This window comes from Pogona vitticeps, chromosome 2, assembly GCF_051106095.1.
Source record: "Pogona vitticeps strain Pit_001003342236 chromosome 2, PviZW2.1, whole genome shotgun sequence".
Classification (NCBI taxonomy): domain Eukaryota; kingdom Metazoa; phylum Chordata; class Lepidosauria; order Squamata; family Agamidae; genus Pogona; species Pogona vitticeps.
The window spans coordinates 223,024,216-223,038,298 of NC_135784.1; the positions used below are offsets into that span (position 1 = coordinate 223,024,216).

Consider the following 14,083-nt stretch of genomic DNA (forward strand, 5'->3'; position numbering starts at 1 on the left):
TCTGGGGGTTTTAGTCCAAAAACATCTGGGGACCCAAGTGTGGGAACTTAGGGCCTAAAGAATTGTTGCAACACTTCCTCTTTGCCGTGCATGCTCCCCACCCTGAGGGTAGTTCTCAGTTTCCTTTTTGCTGCCACTGAGAAAACACCTCAGGAGTTTTCCTCAGTGCCTACTGTCATAGCATCCCTTCAAAATCATCTGTATATAGTTGCCTTTTAGCTTCCTTTCCTGCCATCTTCTCTTCGTCATTCCTACCAAAACAAACACTCCTAACCTCCAGTCTGAGGACAGACCTTCCACTTCCAAGTAATTGAAACGGACACCATTAATGCAAAAAGGGAAGAAGAAATCTACTCTCGGTCAGAAAGGATAACCAACAAACCCAAGGGTGAAACACCTGCTTAGATCACCACCACCATCTCTTGCCCTATATCAAGGGCCCAAATAAGTGCCATTTGGAGTAAGGTGACCCACTTTGCCCTGGCTAAGCATGGAAGGGAGAGATATCCCAAGATTGGACATCATTCCAGGCCTTTAGCTGTTCACCCAGGTGGAACCATTTCATCCAGTAAGCCTTGAACAAGCTTTCCTCACCCTGTCACAGCCCCAGGGCTGCGTCTGCAGAGAAATCACACACTTTTTCTTCATGGCCTCTGTGAATCACACTCTGGGTGATCCACGCATATACGGAGCTTTATTAAACTAATGTTTCATTTAATGAGGCGCATTAGTTTAAGCCCACCCCCTCCCTCCACTACATGTACCTTGGCGCAAGTGCTCTCCCTTCAGTTTCTCTTCAACTGCTGTGTTGAGAGCCTTGTTGCTGCTCTGTAGCTTCTGTGAGTCTCTTCCCCCTCCCCCAAAAAAGAATTTTTAAAATTTTCTTTTACCCCCCTTTTAACTATAGTTAATGGCCTCTTCAGACCCGAGTACATATTGTATAGTCTCCAACAGCCACACTATTCTGCCTCAGAGAGGCTCATCAAACCCCTCCTCCTGCCCCCACTGCAAGAACTTCCGGCATACTCTCCTTTCTAGGCTTAGGCTTCAGCTTTGGGAAGAACCTCTTCAGCCAGTCACTCTGCAAATTGGTGCCACAGACTAGAGCCATGGACAGAGCCATCTCTGAGACAGCGAAGCAACATCCATCAGCCACCCCTTCCTGTACTGAAGAACAGAGGGTTCCTTTGACATCAACATTGGACCTATCTCCTGGCTCCCAACCTCCTAGGGTCAAACTTTTGACTATAGTTTCAGTGTCCTCAACATCAAAGCCTTCATTAGCCAAACAGAAAGCATTGACCGACCAAACCTCTGTCTCTGCCCAAGAAGGCCAAGTCTAAACTCTCCAAGGCCATATCCAGACATGTATAAAACAATGTGCAGTGTAAAGGTAGAAATCATGGACAGTTGAGATCACTATGGTGAACCCAACAGACTGTTAGGTTGGCATGGCTGGGGGATAATAAGTTCTGTCTGATCCAGGACCTCATTGAGGAAGAGAATGCAGACCTGCATATATTATGGAGACCTGGGCGGGTGATCTGAGAGGGGTGGCTCTCAGATGTGCCCCCCCAGGTTATACCATGCAGCATCAGGGCAGATGGGGGAGAGGGACGCAGTAGTCTACAGAGACTATACATGCCAGTACAACTGCCTCAGTTTCAAGCCCAGGCCTAGAGTGTTTGCAGCTGACTGTGGGGCATAGGGATAGATTTGGAATGGTGCTGGTTTACTGTTTGTCCCGTGACCCAGCAGTATCCCTGCTAGGGCTGGCCAAATTAATTTCGGCCGTGATGTTGAGGTCACCCAGACTCTTGATAGCCGTGGATTTCAACATCCATGCTGAATTAGAACTATCTGGGCTGGCCATGGAGTGCATGGGTGCCATGACAGCCATGAACCTATACCAAAATGTCATCTGCCTTACACATTCAGCTGGCCACACTCTAGGACCTGGCATTCTCGACTGCAAAGGTGGATAGTGATCTGAGGATAGGCACTATGAACTCCCACCCTCTGTCATGGACGGATCAATTCAACTCGTCTACTGCGAACCCCCGCTATGGGGCGAACAGACCTGTGAAAATGGTCCATCTTCGCAAGCTTCTTGACCCAGAACAGTTCCAAGAGGCTCTGGGAGGGCTTCTGGCTGACCTGATAGAGGACCCTGTCAAAGCCAAGGTCGATAGATGGTATCTGGAGATGACTCGGTTGGCTGACATGATCACCCTCTCCACTCCAGAGCTCACACTGCTCCTTGGTATACTGATGTTATCAAGGAGACAGCTAGAGAGCAGGTGGAGAAGAGATTGGTTGGCACAAAATAGGGCTGCAGTCAGAACTGGCCAATCAATATGCTAATGCCCTTCAATAGGCAAGAAAGGCTTTTAACATCCAGAGAGTTGGTGAAGGCTGAGAACCGACAAGCGGAATTGTTCCAGGTGTTCCACGACCTTACCAATTCTGGCCATTCAAGACCTTGTTTTGAGTTCACCAGCAATCTGTTTGCAGCCTTTTTTAGAACAAAAATCAAGGCTATTCGTACTGACCTTGACTCCACCAGCAATTTAGCTGATCCAGGAGTGGCCATTGCTGCCCCATTGCTCATTGGTTCAGTTTCACCATGTAGTAAAGGAGGAAGCCTCCAAGGTGATGGCTATCTGTAGGCCCACTGCCTCCTCGCTGGATCCGTGCCCAAGGTGGCTGATCAGAGCCATGAAGGGGGCTATGATTGATTGGGTCATAAACATTATTAATTCATCATTGAGAGAGGGAATGCTTACCTCCTGCTTAAAAGAAACTATAATCTCAAGATTAGACCACTGTAATGCGCTCTACGTGGGGCTACCTTTGAGGCTGCTGCGGAAACTACAGGTGGTGCAGAATGCTGCGGCCAGATTACTCAGTGGAGTGAGAAGATACCAACATATCTCCCCCACTCTGGCCGCATTGCATTGGCTGCCCATCCGATTCCGCATCAACTTCAAAGTCTTGATGCTTACTTATAAAGCCCTAAAGGGTTTAGGACCTCGATACTTGATGGAACGCCTTCTCCCACCAAGATCTACCCGTGTCACTCGTGCAAGCCAGGAGGTGAGGCTGAGGAGCCTAACGCCGAGAGAGGCCCGGAAGGAAAAGACCAGAAATAGGGCCTTCTCGGCGGTGGCTCCTCGCCTCTGGAACAACTTACCTCCTGAGATTCGCGCGGCTCCCTCGCTGGGCATGTTCAAGAAACAACTAAAAACGCTGTTGTATAAGCGGGCCTTTCCAACAGAAAACTCCTGACGATTTTCTCTCTATATCTTTTTAATTTCTATCTTTCTTAAATTGTAATGTTTTAAAATTATGTTGTTGTTGTTTGTTGTAAGCCGCCTAGAGTGGTCTAGTACGACCAGATAGGCGGGATAGAAATAAAATAAATAATAAATAATAAATAATAATAAATAATGAGACCCATCATCAAACACCCCCAGTTAGTGTTGGACTAACTTAACAATTTCCATCTGATTGCTAACATACCATTCCTGGGCAAGATGATCGAGAGGGTGGTGGCCAATTAGCTGCAGTCATGCCTGGTGAAGCAGGATTAGCTTGACCCAACCAGTCTGGATTCAGGCTGCGATGGGGTACTGAGACGTCATTGGTCACACTGCAGGATGACTTTTTAAGGGAAGCTGATGGACAGATGCACCCTGTTGGTACGCCTAGATCTCTCAGCAGCTTTTGATACTGTTGACCCACATATCCTCCTGGACCGTTGACCACAGTATCCTCCTGGACAAGCTCTCTGAGGTTGGGTTTGGGGGCTTAGCCTTGAACTGGCTCCGATGCTTCCTTGAGAACCATGTCCAGAGAGTTCAGCTAGGGGAAGAGGTGTCAGTATCTTGGACCCTTCAGTATGGGGTTTCCCAGGGGTCGGCACTGTGACGATTGCCCCATGTCACTCCTGTCACTCATATTCAGGATCTTATTTGCATGAGCCTATGAGAGGAGTGGAGGGGTGGAGTCAGTGGGTATAAGAAGGTTTTTGCAGAGAAGATGAGTGAGATACAGAATTTGCAGAGAGAGAGAGATAGTCAGGGAGACTGTGAGAACAGATCCTAATAGAGATAAGCTGGTCAAGGTTAATAGAGCAGGTGGTGATTGGTTATGTGGCAATATATATGATATTTTAGTGATTTGATTATATGCACTGAATGAAGAACATCGGTGATTCTGATTTAATTTAATACACTTCAATAAATAAGTTCTGTTGACAGTAACCAGACAGGTGTCTGACTAAAGTTCTTTATATTGTGGATAAAGGAAATCCACTGGTGGCAGTGAGGAAAAGAGAGAACGTCTCAATTGTTATCTGCAGGTGGGATGACATAGCGTGAGCCCTTTGTTTGTTGCGAAGCAAGCAGGGGCCATGTCGTAAAAATCACAAGCACTATCTCCAATGCTGTTTAATATCCATGTCAAGCCGTTAGGGGAAGTCATCAGGAGTTTTGGAGTACTGTATTTTTCTGTTTATAAGATGACCCAATGTATAAGACGACCCCCCCCCCTTTTCTAACCCCCAGATTTGAAAATTTGTACGCTCACATCCCTTTGGTCCTGAAGCCCTTTCATGGCAGCTTCAGAATCAGAGGGGTCCAAGTGTGCCGCCATTTCACGGCTGCTTTACCCTGTGGCTTCTCAAAAGGCAGGGAAAGCGGCTGCCTTCCATGTATAAAACAACCCTTAAATTCTTTTTTTATTATTTAAGTAAACAGTGTCATTTTATACACGGAAAAACACGGTAAGTTGTCAGTATGCTGATGACACTCTCTATGTCTCAATTGCCACCTCTGCAGTGGATGCTGTCTGGATGCTGGAGCATTGCCTGGTTGCAGTAATGGAATGGACCAGGGCTAACAGGTTCAAACTGAACCCAGAGAAAACAAAGATTTTGCTCCTGGAGGGGACCTCCGATAAGTATGGGAGGATGGTCCCTAGGTTGGATAGTACTCCCCTCCAGTTTAGAGATCAGGTGTGTAATTTGGGCATCTTGTGGACCTGGCTCTTTCTTGGGATCCCAGATTGCAGCTGTGTCCAGATCAGCCTTTAACCTGCTTAGACTAATTGCCCAGGTTCACTCCTACCTAGACAAGGACTCCCTCAGGAATTTGGTGCAGGCCCTGGTCATATCTCAGACTGACTATTGCAGTGCCCTCTACATGGGGCTCCCCTTGAACCTGGTCCAGAGACTTCAGCAGGTCTAGAATGTGGGCAGCCAGACTGGTGGTTGGTGTAAGTAAATTTGACCACATCACTCCAGTTTTGGCTCGCCTCCACTGGTTGCCTGTGAACCTGGATCAGGTTTAAAGTTTTGACACTCACATACAAAGCCCTCCAGGGTTTGGGCCCATGTTACTTGTCAGAACCTCTCCTAATGTAATCTGCCCGATCCACAAGATCATCTCAGTTGAGGTTCCTTCGGGTGGCCACCACAAGGGAGGTAGGGCTTTCTTTGCAGTGGCTCTAACTTTATGGAACCAGCTTCTGGAGGAGCTCCGCCTAGCCCCCTCCCTGTGTGCTTTTAGGAAGCAGTTCAAGACATTGCTTTTCAGGGAGGCTTTCCACACCAACCCCAGCTGACCACCTTCTTCCCCCTTTTTTTTCTCTTCTCCCCTCCCCTCTTTTCCTCCATCCACTCTGAGGTTAGTTGATGCCATCTGTGTTTTTTTAGAGTTATTATCAATTTTAATATTTCGATGTTCATTTTTGTTTTGCTATTTTATGAGTTGTAACCCGCCCAGAGTAGTGTTGTGACACTAATGGAAGCAGGATACAAATTGAATGAATGAATATTGAGTTCCATCTCATTATCATGCTGACTTTGTCAACATTGATGATCCTTGGCACCAACCTCTCACCAACAGACCTCCCAGACTCAGACTCGGGTCATTCCATTTTAAGAGTCCCAACGTCAATCCACAGTCGATCAACTCACCTCTCGGTGATGAGCACTCCAATCACGGCTCCAGGCCCCAGACACCGTTGCTACTCTTAACCTCGCCTGATTCAGACCTGGTGGACCCAAACCCACCATTCCCAGTGGAGAATGTCCAGACTTAAACCCAGTTAATGATGCGGATATCCAAGTCTCTCGGGCTCCAGAGACCTGTTGCAGAGCCATCAGACCACCTCTATGACCTGAGTTCTAAGGGTACTACTATGCCAGTCCACATCTCCGTGCTCCCTTCTCTTCTGAGCTCAGCAAAACGCTCGTGCACAAAGCCAACCTCCTCACATACTGTCTCCCAAAGAACTGACAACCTATATGGATTAGTGATCCTGACACTGTCTTTCTACAAAAGCAGCCTACCCACAATTCCATTTTTGTTGAGGCTTCTCAGTCTTGCTCTCAATATCAACAAAACCTTATTCCACCAAATAAGGACAGTAAGGGCATCAACTCCATGGGCCGCTGGCTCTATTCTTATGCAGCCTTTACAATAAAAGTTGCTAACTATCAAGGGGCCATGGGTACATATCAGTGCTTCTTATGGAACAACATGTCTTCCAAAATTGAAGCCCTGCCTGAAGATCCTGCCACAAGCTTCCCAACAGGAAGGCCTTTTGGTTGCTAAACAACAAATGCTTGCAGCACATTGTTGATGTTACCTCTAAATCTATGGCTACCTTATTTGCACTTAGCTGCTTCTCGTGGCTTAGGACAGCAGGCCTTGCAGAAGATGCTTGTGCCCTCATTGAAGACCTTCCCTTCAACAATGCGGGTTTGTTCAATGCTGAGACTGATGGTATTTTAGAAAATGTACAAAAGAAGTGGATAGCTGCAAGGTGCTGGGGAGTTTACCCTACATACCAACAACATTTACAACATTGTCCCTACACCTCCTACCAGAAGTTCCATCAGGAACCACAGAGGCAAATGATCACTGCCCCTTACTATAAGCAGCAAACTTTCCATCCCCAAAACCACAACAACAAAACACTATCAGGCGCCATGATCGCAAGTCCAAGCATCATGTTTGACATCCCATTGGCCAAGATCTTGCTACCACCTCCCATCCACCAACCGGATCCCCCTGCTCTATGGTGACACCTGCGTGGAGAAACATCGCCATGGATGCCTGGGTCTTGTCCATCATCAAACAAGAGTACCATATAGAATTGCACCCGTTCCTTCCTCTGTCTCACGCCGCCACACCTCTGTTGGTAGCCCTGCAGGAAGAGATACATACCTTTATTACTCAAGGACACAACAGAACTGGTGCCATCCCACAACACCATTCAAGGTTTTTTCTCTTGCTGTTTCACCGTCCCCAAAAAGGACAGAGGCCTCCGCCCAGTTCTAGATCTCAGGCATGTGAATCAGTACATTACCACCACCAGGTTTCAAATGGTTGCCCTTGTCCATTTCCCCTCTACTGCAAAAGAAAACTGGTTTGCAGTTATTGATACATGAGGTCTACTTCCACATTTCCATCCATCCACCCCATAGGCCTTACCTCAATTTCCTGCTCAGAGGTAAAGCCTATTAGTTCAAAAGGTTACCATTCACCCTGGCTACAGCACCCTGGTTGTTTACCAAATGCATGGGCCCTGTAACAAGGCATCCAAATTTTCCCATACATCAGCAACCAGCTTCTAGTTGCACACACTCACCACAAAGCTCAGTGCAATGTACATTTCACATTATGACTCCATCAAGAGCTCAGCCTCATTGTGAACTTAGAAAAGTCTACTCTTATTCTAACCAGATGCATCCACTATATTGACACCTGCCTAAGTTCTGACAAAGCTCAAGTGCTTATCCTGGAGGACAGACATCTCAAGTTGATTCCTCTTCTCAATGCTTTCACTCTTCATGCAGTGATGCTTGCATTGAGAGTTCACTGTGTCCTTAGCATTATGGCCTCAATGACTTTGGTAGTCCAACACACCCGCCTGAAAATGAGATTTTTAAGGCATGTTTTCTTGCTCTGTTTGACCCTTTCTCTGACCCGCCACATACTCTCCTGCGAGTCATCCCAGAACTTGCCACCAAGCTTGATTGGTGGTCCTTCAAACAAAACCTGGCAATGGGCAGACTTTTCCAACAACCATGTCCATGCACACAGGTCACTACAGATGCTAGTCTTAACAGGCTGGGGACCTCACTGCAGATCCTTTCAGATCCACACCCAGTGGTGGCAGAGACAAACGACTCTACATCAGTGAGGTGGAGCTCCTGGCCATTATCAAAGCCTGCAAGGCCTCCTGGAACTGCCTTTATGGCAAAAATGATACAGATCACCACAGACAACCCTACAGCAACATTATATTTTCAAACAAGGCAGTACTGACTCCCTAAGCCTCTTGTACCTTGCAGTGGACCTATGAGAGTGGTGGCTGTCCCACCACATTTGCCTTACGGCAGTCCATGTCAAGACAACAACCTTGCAGATCTACTCAGTTGCATGGAATACCAGGCTAATGAGTGGGAACTGGACCAAACAGTTTTTCCTGCCCTCTGTACTCATTGGGGGGGGACACCCAAAATCAACCTCTTTGCTTTCAGAGCGAATTGGAAGTGCCAGCACTATTGTTCTCACATGGATATTGGTAAGAACTCCCTAGGCGACACCTTTGTCAGACATTGGCCCAAGTCACTCACTCACCTGTTCCCACCATTTCTGAAGTACAGTGGGGTCTTGACTTAAGAACAGCTTGAGTTAAGAACATTTTGACTTAAGAACCGCTCTCATAGGAAAATACTGACTTGACTTAAGTACTTAGATTTGAGTTAAGAACTGAAAAAAACCCACGTGGGAGGCAGGGAAAGTGCAAAAAGTGAACTTTCAGTTAACTGTTGGCCAGTGAAAAGGGTGCCTGTCTGCTTCCTCACTCCTCCCAGCGTTTAGAGAGTGGATTGGGAGACAGTCTTCAGACTGCCTGGTACTGTCCTGCCTGGACTGTACGTATTTTCCCTGCCTTCCCTGAAATTTCTTGACCTAAGAAAAAAAAGAAACAAAATATCCCCCTCTAGTGGTCGAAGGCGGAATAGCAACTTCCCATTAGTTTCTATGGACGGAAAAGAGCAGATACGGATCAAATGGTTTTCAATGCACTCTTATGGGAAATGCAGATGTGACTTGAGAACTTTTTGACTTGAGAACCGCCTTCCAATACGGATTAAGTTCTCAAGTCAAGACCCCACTGTACAGTATTCATGGCTGGGGTGGGAGCGTGACCTCCCAGAAAGGCAAATCCACAAGCAAGACATGCCCCCAGGCGGGGGGGGCAGAGATCCATGTCCGCGGCCCAGTTCAAGGGTGCCTAGGGACCGGCACCGGGCTGCGGACCGGGGGTTGGGGACCCCTGCCCTATCTTATTCCTAGTAGTTTAAAAATAAAATATTAATAAAAAAAGAAAAAGTTTGTTCTTCACTTTGTGACCACGTCTCCAATTAATCCTTCTCTTCACATAGTTAAGCTGCGAGGGCTCTCTATCTCACTCAGGGTATATCTCTCCTCCATCGTCACACATCAGTTACCAACATCTTCAGCTTCTCAATTCTTTAAACATCCAACCCTCAAGTGCTTTTTTAAGGGGTTGACCTATATATACCCTGACGTCTTGTTTCCTTACCGCCTCAGAGGTCGCTGACTTAAATACCCGGACACCTCGTACAAGCCCCCTTTGAGCCCCTGGCATCTGTGGATTTACGCCTTTTAACATTTAAGATTTGTGTTCCTCATGGCAGTTAGCTCCACACGACGGGCCAGTGAGCTAGCAACTCCACTCCGACTATCCCTACCTTCAGTTCCACCCTGACAAGGTTCATCTCTTCATGGACATTTCATTCTTTCTGAAGGTGATCTCCCAGTTTCACCTCTGTCAGCCTATTGTCCTTCCATCCTTCACATCCCCTTCCACTCCTCAGGAACGCATCCTTCACACTGTAGATGTCAGACGTGCTCTTGACTTCTGTGTGTCCTGCACTCAGCCTTTTTGACATCAAGTAACCAAAGATTCTTACTGGTATTGCCTTTCATGCTCCACCAGATTTGTCAGAAAGACCAAAACCTGCTTCTGGGCCCACTTCTTAGTACTTCAGACAGCCTGTCCAGAAATCTAAAAACAGGTCCACTGATACTTCAGAACCAGGATCCACAACCTTCCAAGTCTCCACCATCATAACACTATCCTACTAGCACTGTATATCAATACCTGGTGCACCATCAACAGCAATAACTAGGTCTTGAACATAGTCCAGTAGGACTATACCATAGAGTTCACATCCTTCCCTCAATTTCTCTATACCATGGAGTTCACAATCCTTCCCTCAAAAGACAATTTCAGATTTACTTCACTATTATACATTTTACAAGAGGAGATAGTGATGCTTCTTCTGAAGGATGCCATACAGAGGGTCCTTATCAGTTCCCAGAATGATGATTTCTACTCCTGTTGCTTTACTGTCCCCAGAAAGGATAGGGGCTTGAGGCCCATCCTAGACCTGAGAGATGTGGATTCATATTTAGACACACAGAAATTCAGGATGGTGATTCTGGAGACAATGCTGCCACTTCTTGAACTGCAGTTCTCAGACGCCTTCACCACCAGCTGTGCTGGCCGAAGTTTCTGGGAGTTGCAGTCCGGGTGCACCTAGGTTACGAAGGTTGGGAACTACTGCTCTAGAGCAAGCATTCTCAACATTTTTTGGTCATAGCCATAAATACAATATGAAAGAAATGTAGGCTGAATCAGGATTGCATAAGTCACCTAGCAAACCTATAAGGTGGTGTATGAATAATTATTCCAGTTTCTGGCCCCCTTCAAATGTGCCTCCTTCCAAGGGACCATATGGCAGCTGTTGAGAATGGCCGCAGAGTATTCAGAGGCATAGAAGGAACCCATATGTGAATTCACGGATGGCCACTTGAAGAACTATAGTTACAGATCAGCAAATTGTTTTCCCAGACACAATAGTTCATATGAAACAATTACACATAAGTGGAATTTTGTTAATGAGTCTCAATTAGCTGTGATTGTGACGTTGCATACAGAACAAATGAGTAATTAAGTTCTTTCAGATGCCAGTTGTATGTACTCAGATTCTTATTATTGGAATGTGTACACCACAGACATTTCCTCAAAAATTAGGATTTTCTCTACTGTTTGAGCTGTTTTCTCCTTTCAATTGTTGAATATTTTTGATAGACCAAACAAAGAAGAAAGCAAGAAACCGGAAGCTAAGAAGATAGAGAAAAAACGAGGTCAGTATTGCAAGCTTGTTTTCTGATTAAGCAGTGGGAATGGGATAATTTTTTACTGTTATTCAGTGAGTGTACTCTTGCTGAAGTGAACCCTAAAAGATACATAAACAAGTTTTGTTCTATGATGCTATGTTTTGTTCCCATATGTTTAAATCCAATTTTATCTTTCAAAGTGTTTCTTAGGGAGCTCACAATGTACAAAAATTTACATTGCTTTACAACAAGGGTGGGTGACTTCAGTAGTGTCAAGGGCTGTCTTTTAGATTGACCTTGGGCTATTTTCTAGTGTGACCTGAGTGGCTGGTTCGCATACTATTTTGATAGTTTTCTAAGTTAGTGTTTGTTGACTGAAAAGGGTTTTTGATTTTTAAAAACATTTTTAAACTGAAAAAGTCCTTTGTATTTTTAGTGGCACAATTTTTTTGAAGATTTTTTCGGGGAATAAGAATCCCAAAAGATGTTGAGGATTCTTCAAAGTGTGACAGAATTGCCACATATGCCCCTGCAAAAAGAAACCAGGAAGTGTCTTAGAGTTCCTAGGCCAGTGGTGGCGAACCTTTTTGGGCTCGTTTGCCCAAACTGGGAAAAAACAAAACCAAAAAACAGTGGATGGTGTGCTGCTGCCACTGTCGGAGGACCAGAACCAGAAGTGGCGGCGGAAGGAGGAATCCTGGCATGGAGGTGCCTCAAGGCCCCTCCGCTGCCAGCACCAGTTGCTCCGGATCCGCCTGCCGAAGCACCAGCACCAGCTGCAGCCACCTCCTGAGGTTTGGCTGCACGGAGGGAGGGGGAGTAGCCATCTGGCGACCTGTGGCTGATGTGCGGGCAGAAAGGGCTCTGCATGCCAGCTGTGGCACGCATACCATAGGTTTGCCATCGCTGTCCTAGGCTATAGAGAGGAAAGCAGACCAGAGATTTCCCCTGCACTGTTCACATGTTACAGTAAACGATTTAAGGTTAATTGATTTCTTAGGTGCTTCTAGAAGTGGGAGTAGTTGGGGAGAGTGAGGACTCCCATGGATCTGTGCTTCATGATGTGCAAACAGAGCCTATATGTAGGCGTGTGCCAGTAATACAAAGCTGCATTTTTATAGCAATAAGTTCTACTTTAAAAATAGTTGTTTTTCACACAGAAAAAGCAGTTCACATCTGTATTTCAGCCTTGGATATCATGAAACTAACATTCAAATAATGCACTTAAATTATTACTCATTGGGTTACTTAATTTGTTTTGATTTTGTTTTGTTTTTTACACCAGATGTTTTATGCTCTGTGTCAAGAAACAGGAAAATAGAGGGATGATGGTTTAAGTTGCCCTTTGACATACAGGCCTATTAGCTTGTACCTGGAATGAGCAGGTCAGAAGAGGAAGAAGAAATTGCCCATTAACTGGAAAGTTCTGCCAGCTGTGTCTTATCTCTTTGAGAAGGAATTTCAAAGAACTCACTCCTGGTTCTGTCTACACAATTAACAAAACTGATTTCAGCTGAAAAGAAGGAAGAGGGGGAGAGTGTGAAGTTACTGTATAAGACGCACTTTTTTCCCACAAAACAGGGGGGGTGGAAAGTCTGTGCGTCTTATGGAGCGAAGAAAACAGATTATATTTTCCTGTTTTCTTCTAAAAAATTGGTGCGTCTTATGGAAAGGTGCGTCTTATGGAGCGAAAAATACGGTACTTTGGAGAAGTTCTCTTCTTTGAGAAGGCTCAGGGACAATTTGAGGCCTGATCAATGCATTCTCTTAAAGGGTCTAGAAAGTAGAATGATAGGTATGAAAATGGAAAGGGAGTTTAGTTAGTTTATCCCAGTCTCTCTTAGGAGAATGCTTTGCTACCTGATTTATACTCTGTATATGCTTTGGAACCATGCTGAAGTTCTGCTTGAATGTATTAGCTTAGGATACTTAAATTTCTTATTTTCTTGTGGAAACTGTTCTGGAATTGCCTTTTCTTAAAGTCTTTTTGCATGCCTATTTGCTATGCAACTTTGTGACTGCTTTTTAGAATTTTGAAACTATCTTTTGAAACTTTTTGACTTCTTTTGGCAACATCTTCAATAAAATAATAAATTTTTGTAGCAGTTTGTTCAGTTTGAGAATAAAAGAGGACTGTTGGCACCAAAGAAGTGCCTTGGTCACTTAATGGACATTTTACATTTTGCGGGTATCTTGGTATTGCTACCTAACAGTGTTGACATACATGTTTAAACACTTAACCTTTTGAAATTTGGGTAACTCCCTGGAACGCTGAGTGGTCAGAGTGACTCAAGGTGTGGGGATAACTAACAGGCAGGAAGATTTCCCCTAGCAATTAGTACATCTGGCCTTCCTGGAATTTACACATACCAGAAAAGTCTGGGCAATGTGGCTGAGTTAAGGCTTCTCTGACCTGGCCATATTTTATCATTTTGTTGTCTAGCACCTTAAAACTAGCAAGTTTCTTTTGATGGACCACAATCCACTTCATCAAATGCATCTGATGGAGCATGCATTAGTTCACAAATAAAACTGCTGGTCCTTATGTTGCCAAAAGGCTTTGTATTTCGCTGCAGGAGACTAATGTGGCTAGCTCCCTAGAAAATGTCATTCTTTTTTTTGTTTTAATATTTAGAAACTTCAATGGATTCTCGACTGCAAAGGATACATGCAGAAATAAAAAACTCACTTCAAATTGACCATCTTGTAAGTGCGTTGTATTATATGTATGGTGCATTGTGTTATCCATGTCTTTGAAACAAGAAAGAAGTACGTTTCTTAGTCGTGCTTTTCTCCTAAATAGCATTGTGTCCTGCTGATATCACCTTGCAAAGTTCAAAGCATATTTTAAATTT

At 45.1% G+C, this 14,083-nt stretch overlaps 1 protein-coding gene across 5 annotated transcripts in view; it reads left to right on the plus strand.

Moving 5' to 3' along the window:
• The window catches only part of PSIP1 (PC4 and SRSF1 interacting protein 1), an 83,974-nt gene that overhangs the window by 51,572 nt on the left and 18,319 nt on the right, over nt 1-14,083 (plus strand). For all 5 annotated transcript variants that reach the window (XM_020797532.3, XM_072992090.2, XM_072992088.2 and 2 more), the window contains exons 12-13: nt 11,200-11,255; nt 13,864-13,934. In XM_020797532.3, the coding sequence (XP_020653191.1) occupies nt 11,200-11,255; nt 13,864-13,934 (127 nt within the window). The remainder of the gene's footprint in view (nt 1-11,199; nt 11,256-13,863; nt 13,935-14,083) is intronic.